The sequence below is a fragment of the Triturus cristatus genome, chromosome 12 (assembly GCF_964204655.1).
Source record: "Triturus cristatus chromosome 12, aTriCri1.1, whole genome shotgun sequence".
Taxonomy (NCBI): domain Eukaryota; kingdom Metazoa; phylum Chordata; class Amphibia; order Caudata; family Salamandridae; genus Triturus; species Triturus cristatus.
The window spans coordinates 821453934-821471679 of NC_140595.1; the positions used below are offsets into that span (position 1 = coordinate 821453934).

Below are 17746 nucleotides of genomic sequence, written 5' to 3' on the forward strand. Positions count from 1 at the left end.
TCATTTATGGACTGCAAAAGTGCATTACCATAGTCCATTCGATTAGTAATAAGACCCTGAATCAGTGGTTTTTTAGCATCCAAGGGAATCCACTTAAAAACTTTCTGCAAAGTACGCATTATTCCAAAGCATGAAATGAAAATATGATTTGAGCTTTCATGGACAATTGATTGCCCATGTGAAAACCCAAATTACGGACCACCTCTTTGGGGGCAGGGCAGGTGCCACGGTCGGATGGCCACCAGTCGGACGACCAGTGCTCAGACGCTTTCCCAAAGAGCATAATCTCAGATTTAGTACCGTTCAATTGAAGATGGTTACTTTTCATCCACCCATCGACGTGGGACATGCAGTTTTTAAAGCGTACCATGGTTTCAATCGGATCGGGACCCAGTGCGACTATGATCTGAGTGGCATCGACATACAATATGACATCAAATCCATAATTCCTAATCACTGGGGCCAGTGGAGCAATGTACAGATTACAAAGAGTAGGACTCAAGATGGAACCTTGTGGTACTCCCATCGTAACAGATCTTGCGGAGGAGATACTGAGTCCCGTCTGGACAATAGTTTTGCGGTCCGATAGATAGCTTCTGAACCATTTCAGGGCCTTGCCTCTGACACCAATCTCCCACAGCAGATGTTCTAAAATACTGTGGGTGATAGTGTCAAATGCAGCCGACAGGTCGAGGAGGACGAGAATACCTGATTGGTGTCTGTCCCGAGCCCGTCTGATGTTATCTGTGACCTCGACCAATGCCGTCTCAGTGCTATGCGCAGCCCTGAAACCAGACTGTGAGGGGTCCAGTAGATTGTGACTCTCCAGATGGACAACAAGCTGCTGATTAATAAGGGATTCCAATATTTTCCCAAGATAGGGGAGTAAAGAAATTGGACGGTAGTTTGAGAGGAGTTTAGGGTCGGCCGTAGGCTTTTTCAGGATGGGCTTCACACGGGCAATCTTCCAGCTTGAAGGAAAAACAGCCTCCGAAAGTGATTTATTAAAAAGGTCTGTAATGTTGTCTACCAATACAGGAGCAATAATTAAAAATAGCTTAGGAGAAATCGGATCACTGGGAGAGCCGGACTTTATCTTTTGCATAGCCCTAAAGACTAGTTTAGCGTCACATTTATTGAATTCATCAAGAAGGTGGGAAGGAACGGCAAGAGCACCAGGCTCGTCAACTGGATCCGAACTGTTATCATGGACAGTCAGAGATTGGTGAATGGTTAAAATCTTTTCTTCAAAGAAGTTAGAACGGGAATCTACCCAATGTTGAGAGACGGGTGCTGACGGCTGGTTTCTTGGGGTTGTGAATTCCTTCAGAATTTGGTATAATTCCTTCATGGAATTACCAGCCTTATTTATCCTGTCCGTTAGGAACAGTTTTTTAGCCACTTTGATTTCAGTCATATAGCTGTGATGAGCTTTTTTTATAAAATGCGCGGTCATCCAAGCGTTTACTCTTACGCCATTTGCGTTCTGCTGTACGACAAGTGGTCTTTTATAGCTCTTAATTGGTCAGTAAACCATGGGGCGGTTCTTATCTTGGTCTTTACCTGTACAGGGGGAGCAATTACATACAATACGGTTAAAACTGCCTCCTCTAAGATATGTAGTGTCTGATTTACACCCATATCAGGACTAATTAAGTCAGGGGAGAAATGCTCTGAAAAGAGAGGCAGGGTATCTTTACGCCATGGTCTTCGTAAGGAAGAATCTGTTTTCAGGGTTTTTTTTATTAACATAATTGGAATTAAAAATTTCAAAAGGTAGTAGTCGGTCCACAATAATGGAACTGGAGATATTACAGTAATCTCGGATCGATTGGTAAAAAGAAGGTCGAGGGTATGGCCGACAGTGTGTGTGGGTTCATGCACCAGTTCGGTAAGACCTAAAATATTCATATTAGAGATCAACTTCTCTGCATCGGAGTTAGACAATATATCTACGTGACAGTTAAAATCTCCAATCAAGAGAAAGTTGTCTGATGCCAGAACATGGGGAGCTAAAAGCTCCAGTAATTTATATGAAAAGTCGCCTTTGGGTCCAGGGGGACGATATATTAGAGCCCCCCTCCAGGATCCGTTTTGGCAACACTTTATCTTAAAAATACAGATTTCTTGATAATTTTCAACATGAGCTTCTAGGAGAGTTAAGTCAAGATCATTAGCAGTCACTATTAACAAACCCCCTCCTTTTGTCTGAGTCCTGTCTACTCTGATTACTTTATATTGGGGGGGGGGGGGAGGCTACATGTATGTCCGGCAGAGCATATTCATGTAGCAAGGTTTCTGTAATAAAACAGATATTTGGGGCCTCTTGGTCTAAAAGGTTCCATAACTCAGTGGAATGTTTAGGAATAGAGCGGGCGTTGAGATAGATGGCACTGAGTTGCCGAGGATTCTCTCCGTCTTTAATGCTAGGGGATACGGCCTTTTCAGGTCTAACTATGTACGGAATTTTTAAAGCTTTAATAGAACTTACTGCATGATTGTCAATGATGAGAGAGTTAGAAATATTTAATTCTATAAGTTCATTTCTAGTATATTTTAAGATCGTCATGTTGCAGTGAGCTGAGAGGCCAGGTAAGTTCAGGGGTGAATGTGGCATAAGAAGTGAATCAAAAATTTAAAAGCAACAGTTGGTTTTACCAAAGAAGACAGTAACAGGCAATTCTATTACCCAGCAATAGTGAATGGAAAAGCGGAGGCACCGATTAGACGCAGGCGCCGCTGTGCGCGTCCGTGCCCTTTTGCGGCTTAAATAGAAATGGCCGGAGAAAAGCTACAACGCTAACCTGCCACTTCCGGGGACCGGAAGTATGTACTGCCGACCGACCCTCCACTCAATCGGCACAAGCCGTGGCGGAACGGGGTCTAGGCAGTGAGCTGAGAGGCCAGGTAAGTTCAGGGGTGAATGTGGCACAAGAAGTGAATTAAAAATTTTAAAGCAACAGTTCGTTTTACCAAAGAAGACAGTAACAGGCAATACTATTACCCAGCAATAGTGAATGGAAAAGCGGAGGCACCGATTAGACGCAGGCGCCGGTTCTGACTGACCTACCCAGACAGTCAGTAGCGTACAAGCCAGAGCGAATGGAATACTTCGCTGAGTCCTGGCTGCCTTGTATTAGTCACGGAATTCTCATCTGGGACATTTAGCAAGACAGCAGCCACTCTGTTCCATAACACATGAGGGTTTCTCCCCAGGAGGCAGCTAGTATTGACTGAGTATTGACTGACCGGAGGGCAAAGCTGGCAGATGAAAACATCTGCTTGGCAAATATCTCCATGCATAACGACAATGCCTGGCGGGGTGGTCAGAGATGCATTGTGACTGAGAAGACTTGTGGATGCTTGAACCACCAGGCTCTCTGGAATGAGGTGTTGCAGGAGGAAATACAGATCCCATGGGGCAGTTCTATGCCTCCTTCTTATCTGCCTATTAACTGGAGCACAAGATCCTGGTTATCCCCAGGTGACCATCTGTACCTTTAAGAAAAAAAAAATATATATATATAATCAATTTTACCAAATATACAACTGGCGGTCTAAAAAACACATGTTCATTTAGTTGAAAATGCATATAGACATATTGATAGGAATAATATAACATTCCTTTAATCTTCAAGAACTGACATGAGATCCAGACGCCCCCCCCCCCAGACACCATTGTGCTGATTCTAGCACCCAGCCCGAGTAAATCATCACCCTGACTGACTGAATATTTATAAAGCGCACTATTGCCGAGGCGTCTTGGCCCTGTTGAGTCATTGAGTGGACCCCAGCTTGTACCTCACTGGTGTCATTATAGATAGTCCCATCTGTCCTGGGGTCTGAGTCCATGTTATCGTCAAAAGGAGGAGCTAAGAGATTGTCTGTCAACGCCCGCCATGGGTTTATTGCTTCTTCGAGTTTGTCGTCCCTCCTTTTTAAGCGTAAGTGTATTTCCTCTGATAGGGCCCACTACGCCACATCTTTGTGCCACAGGTCTAATGTAGGGGCACGCTGAGATTGCCATGTAATGACAACTCTACAATGAGCCAATACCATCGCTAACTGGCCAAATTTATAGGTCATTTTCCGGCTCAATGCAATTAAACAGTCCCAGCAGGTAGCACTGGGGGGTCAATTCAATGTGTAGCCACGTACCTCTCTCCAGTTCGTTGACTACCAGCTGCCAAACTGAGTATACAGCATCTCAAGACAATGGCAGGTGCAGAAAATCCGCCCTACCAGCATTATACAGTGGGCATGTATCGGGGCGAGCCGGATCCATTCGATGGAGATGTACTGGCCTCAAGTATGTTCTCTGCAGAAAGTTATAATGTATGAGCCGAGAGCATGGTTTACTAGAGACAGTATGCGTTAATTGCAGGCTTTCCGCCAGTCGGCCTCTTCTCTCGGGGTTTCCACATCGATATTCGAGGCCGCAAGGGCTCTTTTAGGAGTACTTATTGTGTCTGAACGCACAGCTCTGTATAGGAGTGTGATTAAGTACTTGCTCGTGCCGCAAGTGAGAAGGATCCCAAGTGTGTGGGAGGATGTCGGCTGCAGGGTATCTTGGCCATGCGTGCCGAGCCACCTCTAGAATAGAATGCTCGTCCGGGGAGGTGGGTGGGTCGCTTATGACTTTGATGAGTATACCCCTGCATGAGAACTAGGATTACAGGTAAGTAACTAATCCTTCTCATCCAGGGGATACTCATCAATAGTCATAATCTATGAATAGAGTAGCAAGCCCATACCCAAAGTCTTGCGGACGAGCAACAGAGCATATAGAACATGAAGTAACATCACATTCAAACAGCAGTTATGCAAACAGATTCCTCAAAGAGGCCTGCCCCACCTGGGCATCGGCCTGTGCATCTGAATCTAGGCAGTAATGGCGTGTAAAGGTATGTAAAGGTATGTATCGAGCGCCATGTAGCCGCCTTGCAAATCTCAGATATAGGAATGTTGCGAAGGAGAGCTGTAGTAGAAGCTTTCCCTCTGGTAGAGTGTGCTCGTGGTCTGACCTGCAGAACCTTGTTGGCTAGTTGGTAAGACAAGGCTATACAGGAGACGATCCATCTAGAAATAGATCTTTTGGAAGCAGCCATTTGTTGAACCATAATTGACAAAGAGCCGGTCAGACTTCCTAAGTGAAAGGGTTTTATCAAGGTAAAACTTCAATACCCTCCGGAGGTCTAGAGAATGTAAAGCTCTCTCCGGGGGAGTGGTTGGCTGAGGAAAGAACGTGGGCAACGTGATAATCTGATTGATGTAGAAATCCGAGACCACCTTGGGCAGGAAACTCTGGTGAGTCCGCAGCACCACTCTATTGGCGTGGAAAACAGTGTAAGGCTCCTTGCAGCATAGGGCCTGTATCTCACTCACCCTGCGGGCTGAAGTGATGGCTACTAAAAAAGCAGCCTTCCAGGTCAAATGCTGCAAAGATGCCTTATGAATAGGCTCGAAAGGAGCACCCATCAATTTGGTGAGGACAATGTTAAGCTCCCAGGGAGGCAAAGGGGACCTCACTGGTGGAAACACTTTCTTAAGCCCCTCTAGGAAATCTTTGACCACAGGCAGTTGAAAGAATGAGGTCTGGGTAGGAGACTTTCTATAAGCTGTGATAGCAGCTAAGTGGACCCTGATGGAGGGATACTTCAGGCCTGACCTTGCCAAGTGCAGTAAGTATGGGAGAATCACTTGCTCTTGGCCTTGAGTCGGATCAAGAGCGTTGTCCCTACACCAAAGGTAAAATCTCTTCCACTTGAAAGCATAAGACTTTCTGGTGGAAGGCCTCTTTGCTTCCCTAAAAATGTCCATACAGTCAGCCGAAAGGTCTAGATGTCCGTATTGGATGACTTCAGGAGCCATGCAGTCAACCGGAGGGAGGGGAGGTTGGGATGAAACACTCCCCCTCGTTCTTGGTCAGTAAGTCTGAGCAGCAGAGCAGTCTCCGGTGTGGAACCTCTGACAGTTGGAGGAGATCCGGGTACAACCACTGGCGTGGCCACTCCGGCACTATCAGGATCATTCTGGTGTTGGTCCTGTAGAACTTCTGTATGACCGCCAGGATTAGAGGGAGTGGAGGAAAAGCATATAGCAATGTCTGCGACCAGCTGATCAAAAGTGCATTCCCCCGAGATCCCTGCTGGGGGAATCTGGATGCGAAGACGGGGCATTTCGTGAGTGCCGCGTCTGCGAACAGATCGATGTCCGGCACTCCCCATTGCCGAAAGACCTCCTGAGCGACGTCTTCGTTGAGCACCCAGACGTGCGCTTCTACGAAGTCTCTGCTGAGGCCGTCTGCCTGCACGTTCAGGGTTCTCGCCAGCAGCCACTGCCAAATTGATTGGGCTTCCAGAGACGGGACTCGTGACCTGGTGCCTCCTTGCTTGTTCAGATCGAACATCGTTGTTGTGTTTTCTGTCTGAATCTGAATGTGGCTGGATTGAAGAGACGAATACAGGGATTTGAGTACCAGATGGACCGCCCGTAGCTCCAAGAAGTTGATGTGATTACTTCTTTCTGTCTCCGACCAGAGACCTTGTACCTGAAGCTGGCCCATATGAGCTCCCCAGCCTTGCATTGAGGCATCTGTGACCACTGTCTGTGTTGGAGGCGTCTGATGAAAAGGGACCCCTTGCAGCAGGTGAGAACGTTTCATCCACCATCTGATGAGGTCCCTGGCAGCTTGGTGGAGAGAGACACGATCTTCCCAGCGACCTGACCTCTGAGACCATTGATCTTCGAGCGCCTGTTGTAGAGGCCGCATGTGAAGGCGTGCATTGGGCACAATGTAGATGCACGAGGCCATCGATCCCAGTAGTGAAGACACTTGCCTGGCTGTGGGAAGTGCAGTGTCGAGAAGAGAGTGGCACTTGAGAAGCATTGATGACAACCTCTCTTCCGAAGGACACACGCTTGCCTCGGCGGAGTCCAGTGAGGCGCCCAGATAGTCTATCCGTTGAGTGGGATTGAGGACCGACTTCTTGTAGTTGACTTGCAACCCCAAGGAATGCAGCAGGTTGAGGCAGTTTGAGAGATGGCTCTGGAGTAGCACAGGTGTGGAGCTTTTCAGGAGCCAGTCGTCTTGGTATAGATAGACGAAGATCTTCCGCCTGCGGAGGAAGGCAGCTACCACCGCCATGCACTTGGAGAATGTCTGTGGGGCGGATTTGAGGCCGAACTGAAGCACTCGATACTGGTAGTGGTGACGAGAGACCTGAAACCTGAGAAATTTGCGATGTTTCACTGAGACAGGAATGTGAAAGTAGGCGTCCTGCAGGTCGATGGTACACATCCAGTCTCCCTGGTGAAGGTGCGGAGAGATTTGATGCAGGGCTAGCATTCGGAATTTTTCCTTTCCGATAAACCTGTTCAGCAGGCGTAGGTCGAGGATAGGTCTGTACTCTTTGGCTACTCCTCGCTTTTGGACTAGGAAGTAGCGAGAGTATACCCCCTGGTTTCTTTGGAGAGGTGGGACCTCCTCTATGGCCCTCTTGGAGAGGAGGATAGATACTTCGTCCTGTAAAAGCGGACTTTGAAGTTGAGAAAGGCGCTTCAATTGTGGGGGCACCTGCGGAGGGGGAGACTTGAACCTTAGCAAGTAACCATGCTGCACAATATTCAGCACCCATTTGTCTCTTGTTATGGTGTCCCACTCTTTCAGGTGAAAAACGATACTCCCTCCTACCGGAGTGGCGAACGGGTGTAGAAGAAGCAATGCCTCACTGTTTGGGAAGCTGCTTAGTGGTGGACTGTTGCTGCTTGTTGTTCCCTCTTCCTCTGCCACGACCCCTCTGCTGGAATTGGGGCCTCTGCTGGTTCTGGGAGGACCATTGAGGGGTATGAACCCTCTGCTGGAAGGAACGTTTGTCGCCCTGACAAAAGCGTTTTTGGTATTCTTTGCGCTTCTCCAGACCTACAGCCTTGACAGTATCCAGCTCTGCCTTCATCTTATTCATCTCCTCATCGGCGTGAGCCCCGAACAAGGAGGAACCGTTAAATGTAAGATTCAGAATCTTTTTCTGTGCATCAGGCTTGAGGCCTGTGCGGACCAGCCAGGCTGAGCACCGCGGACAGACGCCATGGGAGTAACCATGAGCGGCGAGATCTTAAGCGTCCACTGCCGCACTTATAACTTGATTGGCTACTAGCTCACCTTCTAGCAGAATTTCGCTGAAGTCCTGCCGGTCTTCTTTGGGGAGCTTTTCGGTGAACCTTGACAGGAAGTCCCAAAGAGACCTGTCATTTTCCTGCCATAGGAGTCCATCTGCTTACTGTCCTTCTCTGGGGGGACAGAAGATGACGTAGACGCCGAATAAGACCTCATGGCTGCCACCACAATGACAGAGTCCGCTGGTGGATCAGCTCTGAGAAATAAGGGATCCTCGGCTGGGGCCGTATACTTTTTGGCAATCCTGGATGGTACGGAGCCCACCTTAGCAGGGGTGAGGAATGTGGCCATAGCCGGTTCCAAGAATCTTGGCACCAAAGGAAGCAGCGGTCTAGGAGCTGTGCGATGGTGTAAGGTGTCGAAGATGATAGATGTGGGAACTACAGGGGTATGCAAAGTGATGTTTAGTTTCTTCGCACCCCTACCCAGGACATCTGAGAAGGTCGCAATGTCATCGATGGGAGACACCCGCGATGGAGGAGTCGAGGGGAAGGTCGGAGAATAGTCCCGGACCGATGACCTCGTGGAGGAAGACCATGTGGGCGATCTTGTGCGTCTTCTCTTATGGGGACGGTCGTGAAGAGAGCTGCGACGACCCCTGGACCTTGATTGGTGCCTGGAAGGTGATCTTGGCCTTCTGGGAGGAGACTGACGACCCCTGGACCGTGATCGGTGCGTGGACGGTGATCTTGGTCTTCTGAGGGGAGACTTGCTTCTCTGAGGAGAGATCCTAGAAGGCAAGTAAGTGCGAGAGTAGTCCGAGCCCGGACTTCTGCAGTCACCTGTCCCGACACCTTCCAGCCAGCGAGGCTACAGACCGTACTTCTCTCCAGCTTGGAGAGATTTCTCCAGTGAAATTTGCACAATATGCAGTCCTGGGGATGATGACTAGTCCCCAGATGACGTCTCCTCTGCGGCCGCTGCACTTTTTCCCCTCGACGTCGAATGCCTCGGCGTCGATGAAGTCTGCATCACCATCGGCGTCGATCCAGGGGATCTGCTATGGGAACGCCGTCCCGCTCTCGACGGTGGACTCGACGTCGATCGCCTACGGCGATGTGGAGACCTCGACGTCGACCTTCACCGTCGGTCTGGTGATCTCGATGTCGATCTTCGCTGTCGGGCTGGTGATCTCGATGTCGATCTCCCATGGCGCCGAGTTGGCGTCGATCTTCTTGACGTCAAGTGATGAGACTTCGACAAAGCTCTCGACGTCGACAAGCCCACTTGCGGCGATATGTTCACCATCGTGACTCTCGACGCCGACCCCACTCGAGGGTGACGGAGAGCGTCTCGACGTCGACGGAAGCCTCGACGTCGACTGAGACTTTTCAGGTCTTTCAGGACCCACAGCCTTCGAGCCTGAAGCGCTGTGCCTCAACGCCGACTTACTTGAATGCGGCAGAGAATCTCGACGTCGAGATGGTGATTTTGTCCCTCGACGCTGAAGAGTGTCTGGGTCTCTTCGACGGCGAATCTCCTGTTACCTTCTTCTTTCTGGACTCAGGAGAGGTGGTATGTCGCCGTTTTCGGTGTTGTTTGCTTGAAGTAGGTGGTTTGAAGACTCCATGGTCACCTCCATGATGGCTACTGTCCTTCTCCAGCTGGGCATGAAGTTTTATGCGTTCTCTGTCACGCAGAGTCCGTCTGGAAAATATCTGGCAGTGGTAACACTGGTCAGGATTGTGTGATGATGGAAGACACACAATACACACAGAGTGTGGATCTGCCAGTGCCATCTTCTTGTTACAGGAAGGGCATTTCCTGAATAAGGCAGGCATTCTGACTGGAAAAAATTTATGGTAAGACCAAAAAACCAGTAGAATAAGCCTTCAGGAGTCAGAAAATGTCGAGTTTTCTTAGAAAAATATCAATTACATCACTTTCAGTCAAAAAACTGAAGAGCTCATAGAAGGAGCCGGAAAAAAGAACTGACCTAACTGCCACCTGTGGTGCATCATGGGAGCAAGGGGTCTCCTGCAGGTCTTAAAGGCACGGTACCCCTACTCTAATGCCTTAAAGGCAAGGTGTCAGTTTTCTTTATTTCTTCGTACTCTGCTGCAGCCTACAGGCAAATGCCTGCAATTACAAGTTTGCTTTTTGGCAATAAAGCATTATTGTATGACAATTGTTTAGTGCTTCCTTTTTTCCTTATGGGTTAGGAAGGTAAAGGTACTACAATGCAAACCTATGTAATTTCAGCATTTTTGCCATGTTGGAAACATTTTAGGCTGCATGTATATGTTTTCACATATGCATATATAAATGTATATATATGTATTTTCTCTATGCTCTGGGATCCCACACATGGGCGGGGATTATTCATAGATTAAGACTATTGAGGAGTATCCCCTGGATGAGAACCCTGTCTGGCGCGCCAGCCCAGTGTTCAGGGCTCCGATCGGACCCGTCCCACAAGGATCTGGCAACATGTTCATGAAAAGGAGTTTGATCCATTCCCGGTAATATGGGCCAAAGCCCACTACTCTGAGAACCTCCAAGAGATATCCCCATTCTACTGTGCTGAATGCCTTGGCAAAATCGATAGAAACCAGAGCTACCTCGATCTCCCCCACCAGGGTCTCGTGCAGAATGTGAGTAAGCCGCCTGAGGGTCATGACTGTGTTTCTGCCTGAAATGAGGCCACACTGATCCTCGTGAATTAGATTGGGCATATGAGGGGCCAGACGATTTGCTAATGCTTTGCTTAAAATGTTGACGTCCAAATTTATTATTGTGATTGACCAATATGCTGCTGGGTTTGACCCATCTCCCCCAGGGTTCAGGAGCATACAGATTTCCCCCTCCCGCATGCTCGGTGGAAGAGTGCCTATCTCTCTGGCCTCATTACAAACCTCAAGTAGGGGAAGAGTCACCTCCGCCTGAAAGGCCTGCTAAGATTCGGCCTGGAAATCTGCCTCACCTGGGGTATTCAAGTGTGGCAGCATGCCCACAGCTGTTCGTAATTCCTTGAGTGATAGGGGAGCTTTGAGCTCTGCAGTAGCCTTGTCTGAAAACTGTGGAATGGATAAGCCCTCCAGAAACGGGACATACCTGGCTGGGGTAATGGTAGGGTCGGTGGTGTACACGGTCTGTAGGTAGGATTTGAATGTATGCGCTATGCCCTGCTGCGTAGCTACCAGTCTGCTCTCCGGGATATGCAGATGTGATATCACTTGGGGAGGATGCTTCTTTCGGAATATCCATGCTAGTAGGCGGCCCGTTTGGTCCCCTTCCCTGTGTAGTCTCTGCTTATAATGTGTTATGGTGTATTTGTCAAGTCTGAGCCAGAGCTCCTCAGTACGCCTAGGTACGTCTTGCTCTGCTCACAATGCAGTTGGGGATATTAACTCCCCGGTTTGGAGTAAGGTCAACTGTGTTTCCTCGTTGTGCAAGTCTGACTGTAGTTGGCATCATACTCCGCACAATAGCCTTATACACGTTCTGCTCAAGGCCATCAGTACACCTTAGTAAGTGCCTCATTAAAAGGCAGGAAAACAGTTTGGCTTGTTTGTCCTGGATAAAGGACCTCAGTCTGGACATTTTTCTTGCCCTCTGCTGTGAAAAAGGTGAAATCTCCACAGCCCTCCTTATCACTGCAACGAAGAAGACGGAATCCTCTGTTTCCACAACCAGATGAGGGGGGTATAAACCAATGTCTGGAGACGTATCCAGGCAACTGGCATACTTCAAGTCTTAAAATAGGTTCCCGGGGGATGTATGTCGTTACAACGCACACTTTTACAACGCATGCACTTACAACGCATTTTTTACAACGCAACATCCACTACAACGTCCATTCCATTACATAGCATGACACTACAACGCATTTTTAAAAACTACCTTTACAACGCATTCCATTACATCGCATACTACCTTTACAACGCATACCATTACAACACATAATATTAAATTGCATTTAAGGTAAGTATTGGATAGTATAGGGGTAAAAATTACTATTCTAACTCCAGAGGGTGCAACAGTAGGGTAAGTGTTGGATAGTATAGGGGTAAAAATTACTATTCTAACTCCAGGGGGTGCAACAGTAGGGTAAGTGTTGGATAGTATAGGGGTAAAAATTGCTATTCTAACTCCAGGGGGTGCAACAGTAGGGTAAGTGTTGGATAGTATAGGGGTAAAAATTACTATTCTAACTCCAGGGGGTGCAACAGTAGGGAAAGTGTTGGATAGTATAGGGGTAAAAATTACTATTCTAACTCCAGGGGGTGCAACAGTAGGGTAAGTGTTGGATAGTATAGGGGTAAAAATTACTATTCTAACTCCAGGGGGTGCAACAGTAGGGTAAGTGTTGGATAGTATAGGGGTAAAAATTACTATTCTAACTCCAGGGGGTGCAACAGTAGGGTAAGTGTTGGATAGTGTAGTGTAATATTATGCGTTGTAATGGTATGCGTTGTAAAGGTAGTATGCGATGTAATGGAATGCGTTGTAAAGGTAGTTTTTAAAAATGCGTTGTAGTGTCATGCTATGTAATGGAATGCGCTGTACTGGATGTTGCGTTGTAAAAAATGCATTGTAAGTGTAGTGCGTTGTAAAAGTTGCGTTGTAAAGGTTGTTCCCCGTTCTCGTCATCATATCAGGTGTTATCATTGTCATCTTGTAGCTGTGAGGTTTCAGGGTCTTAATGTGAGTAAAGGGGAGGCCGTCTGTGGTTTTGTTTGAGCTTTTAAGTCCAGAAAACTATTAGCTCTGATTCTGGTGTTGTGCCAGCATCGCAATCCAGGCTGGCGGCATCACCAATCAGGCAGTGTAGCAGGTGGAGCTGAGTTCTGAGAAGAGCCAGGGTCAGACTGAGTTTGAGCTGCATAGTCTGCATCAAGGAAAAACCTGATACTGGTGAACTAACCAGAGGCCGCCTTGGTTCCTGAGAGAATAAAGGCGCACAAGAGGGATCCAGAGGAGCATCAAATACTTTATCAAATGCTGTTTTGAGTCCTTGAAGTTGCTGCTTTATCGTTAATGTCCAAGGGAAGTCAGGGCAAATTGGGAGCAGAATTGGAATCGGATTTATATTCAGGAGTCTGGAGGTACTCGAGGTGTTGAGTGACTCCGGATGGAGGAAATGACGGTACAACTGGGAGCCGTGCTTGGATTTTTCTTAAACCTTTTGGACTTCTCTGAGCTGCAAGACATCAATGACGAGCAGTCACAAAATCGGCCTCTAGAATGGGAAAACATACACACCCTCGATTTAAACAAAACCGGGTCTTCTTTGTCTTCTTTTGGAGTTCTGCAATGGCGAGTTTGGGTTCACTGTCACGGATGGCCAAACAGTTCATTGTCGCGCAGTAGGCACACAACATGCTTGGAGCCAAGACACCAGAGACAGACATCATGCATATCCCTCACCTACATCTGGCGATGGCAGTTCCTACACGGTTTGACTCCGGTAATGTTTAGGGGACATTTCCCTTGCAAACTGGATACTTTTGGTGCAAGAATTTCTGTCAATTTGCCAGGACTCAAAGGAGATCTGGTGATCCACGTCAGCAGGGGAAAAAATAAAGGAAGGAACTGACTTCAGAGTGTGGAAGAGGTGCAGATAAAGTCGCCCTGTTGTCACATCAGAGGTGGGACTAACCTGACACAGAGCCGCATGACGCCACCTATTGACAAGAGCAGGACTGCGATAAAAAATTATCTTTTAACACCAAGAGAGGGAGATATTCGCTTGTGGAAATGCTTCTATTCTAACATCACAGAACCATGTTCAGGGCAAGTCTCCTTATATCAAGCATGCCACCTAAGACCTATCATATAAGTTGAACTACAACCAACACCCTGTTTAAATCCTAAACTCTGAAAAGAATGATGTAAATCAGAACATTTTGCAACCTCATCAGGGGCATGAACCATATGATAAATGCTAAAATTCTAAACTTAAAAAACATAAAATTAACTTATAAATAGATTTACCCTATAATGTGACTCTAGGGACAGCACATAGGCACAGCTACTGATTAAAGAACCCTTGAGGGAGGAGAAAGGTTTTCTCTTTGTTAACGTGCGTCTGGAATCTGTTTAGGACTGTCACTGACGGTCTCAATCAAATAGATCAAGACAGGTCTCAACAACATGGCAAAGTCAAAGGCTATTCATGGGATAGGCAAGTGGCCCAACCATGGAAAGGCAGACAAGAAGTAAGCATGAACATATTTGTCTAGTCAAGCAACAATTCAGACTGAGGATCCCCTCAAACTATGTATATAAAAAAACATACTAAAACGCCTCCGAGTTCACACACATCAAGTAATTAGGTGCTGTAAAACACCTACAGGAATAAATGTAAAAGAACACCACAGATTAACATCCTAATACTGAAAATCAAAACATGTCCTTGGGTAGCACCAATAGTACTAGATAACAAAACATGAAAGCATCATAACCAGATAATTAATGAATAATCAAATCGTCATTATATAGCCTCATGAAGTCCTAATCAATGCAAGATGTGAGTATACATACTGGAAGATGATCAAAATTTGATGTAAACAGAAAATATACACCAATGTCAGGATCAGCTTCCACCATCCCAGGCCACCTGCGGTACAGACACAAAATACAAGTTGTGAGCATGATAAATATCAAAAGGTTTACATCAGAATCATTTCAACGTTTTTTCTCTGACACCCCCGTCCCCTAAGCAAAATGTTTTAAAGTTGGGCACCCCTCAAAAACTTTATGTAAAGAATTAGGGGAGCAGAAGTGGCAGGGCTGATTACAGGGGTGGGGCATCTGATAATTTATGAGATCATTTCAAAGGTACCTTTTCTGTAGCTCAGATTCCACACAACATGTGAGGCTTATAAAAGATAAAATACATCATAAAAAAGCAAAAATTGACTTAAAAAAACTACTCCCCATAACTGGCATGATGTGAGCTCCTCACACTCCTCAGCTTCAATACAACTACACCTGCTGCATTACAGATAGCTGCAGCTCTCGGCAGCAGGCTGTCTCCTCTGCCTCTTTCACCCATTCCCCATCATACCTGGCCAATACTACCATCCTGAAACAGACTTTCAGTCCCATTCAGAAAAAAATGAGATCCCATATGTTGCCCCTCTCTTAGCAGTAAGGGTGAGTGCCTTTGTCGCTAATGCAAGCAAAGAAAGTGAGCTCCCTTACCTTTTCAGGTCTCGCCTGAGCCAGCGCATGCGCTGTTCTGGCGAGACATTTAGTAAGTGGGCTTTAAAAAGCTGACTACAGCTTTTTGTGTGGCCTAGAGCGTGCGGTTACGCGCACAGTTACGAGCAGAGTCGACATCTGGCTTTCCTTTTATCGTCATGGCTCATGAAGTGCATTGCTTGCGGGCACCCTTACAGCCCGCGATCGCGAACACTTTCACAGCCGCGTCACTTTCACGGCCGCGTGGCCAATGCTTGTCTTTGCCTTGTTTGCTAGCTAAGTGAACTGGGTCCATGGTTTATACATTTTTTGTTCCATACATGTTGTTTTCGTCCGTAGTGATCAGGGTCACGTGCTTAGTTACAGTGGCTTGCTGGTCGAATTAATTGTGCATGGTACCGTGCACTCTGAGTTTGCTTTATTTCCAATGCTCTCCTAATTGAATGGCTCTGCACAGCCTGATGCTCCATGCAGAAGCCCCTCGTCGCCACGAGCGCATTTTCCTGCTGGAAACTGTACCTCATTATGAGATTTTCATTTAGATGCCGCACTGCCACATGTTTTCTGCTATCACGTTGTCTCTCTGCAGGTGTTTTGATGTTTTAGCTATTGGTTAATTTTAAAACCTGGCGCTCATTTACCGGCTCTATAGTGATTATTTCAGAGAACGTTTGGTATCGTGCTATGTCCTAAGCGTAAAACAATTCCAGTGAAATACAATATCAACAACTACCCCCCGGAAACACATTTTGTTTTACATTTTTGAAAGTTCGGTAATTCAAGACTACTTCAAACTGTGTATCCTCGTTGGAAGCATTGCAGTGACTGTCCACGAAACATTGGCAGTGTGCCGACTGGCTTTCAGGAAACGCATATATTCGTTAGTTCAGGAGCCTCGTTTAGTCGAAATGCACATGGCATTTTCTCTAAAGTTAAGCTGGATGAACCCCACAATACAAGACAATGTGCCTATCCAGTGTGACTTGGGTTTAGGACAAGTAGTAACAAGCATTGACAAAGCCAATAGGTCTGGTGTTTACTGCCAGCTTTTTGTCAATACTTGTTTAGTTTGGTCATGGTTTTTGCAAAATGTATTGTTCATGAAAGTACCAGGCTCTCATTAAATATATATATATGAAAAAAAAGCCAATGTCTAAGTGGCTTTTCTGATCTCAAAAAGTACACATACTGTGGTACACCCGCCACTGAAGGGAATTACCCTGTGTGTGGATGTGCTCTTTGTAAAAGGGCAGCATACTACAACTTATAATGAAGTCAGTCAATGGCTGAAGTAAGGTGACACTGCCGCTTAGCTTGAGTGGGTGTAAGAAAATTGTAAATGATACAATTGCAGACTAATGGGTGAAGTACCCCTTTAAGATACTATGTTATACATACCTTTAGTAAAATAAAACGATCTTGACTAACGTTGACCTACAAAAAAGCCATCAGTCTGGCATTGGCTGCAAGCCTCAGCTTTGACATGGAAGGCAAGAAAGAAAGGAAAAAAAGAAGAAAGGCAGAAAACCAATGCAGGGGAAAGAAGGAAGGAACAAGCATTGGCATAGCAAATAGGTCTCGCCTTTGGGACCTTATAAGTGTTTAGTTATCCAGCACAATATCCTTGGTGAAACAACATCAAGTGTTGCATGGCTAAACACTTATAAGGCCCCAAAGGCGAGACCTATTGGCTATGCCAATGCTTGTTTGTAAAGTAAGAAAGTTGCATTCAGGATGCAGTGGCCCATCACTCCTATGCCTGCGAGCCAAAACAGGTTGTCTGCATCTTTGTGTGAAAAAAAGGGGGAAAAGCCCCACATCATGCCCCCTACTGCTTGGGCCCTGTTGCCATTACAGCAAGGGTGATCTAGTTCCAAATGCTAGCAAAACAAATAGGCCCCATCAACCTTTTTCTTATAGGCTCGGCCCAGGGAACCGAGCTAGAGCTGCTAACAGGTCTATATAACATACCCATACAATACGTTCCACGGCAGAAGAAGAAGAATCGAAGTAATAACCATCTATTAGATGACCTGGAACACCTAAACCTGCGTGCATTAAATGGTAGATTCCAAGACGAAATTCCACCTGTCGCCTCATATTACTCTTCAACAACCAGTTCAATCCTGGACTATTCCTTCGCAAATTTTGCACTTTTTGAACATATCGGCGGATTTAGAATGGGGCATAAAGGAGACAGAGACCACCGTCCACAAGAATTTCACATAACTTGCATAGCATCAAAAACGATTAAGCCGGAAGCAACCCAGGAGACTATTTATACCTCCAATTTACGGAGGATTAATTGTACAACAACAAACACAGTTACTAAAGCTGATGCTCATGCCAATGGCCCCAGTGCCATTGCACCTGCTGCCTGAATGAAGGCAATGGTCCTTTAAAAAAAGTAGCCAACAAGAA

The 17746-nt window shown here is 46.5% G+C and overlaps 1 protein-coding gene across 2 annotated transcripts in view; it reads right to left on the reverse strand.

The window, feature by feature from the left end:
* ZCWPW1 (zinc finger CW-type and PWWP domain containing 1) overlaps positions 1 to 17746 on the reverse strand; it is a 1624070-nt gene that overhangs the window by 777847 nt on the left and 828477 nt on the right. For both annotated transcript variants that reach the window (XM_085639318.1, XM_085639317.1), the window contains exon 10: positions 14663 to 14738. In XM_085639318.1, the coding sequence (XP_085495444.1) occupies positions 14663 to 14738 (76 nt within the window). The remainder of the gene's footprint in view (positions 1 to 14662; positions 14739 to 17746) is intronic.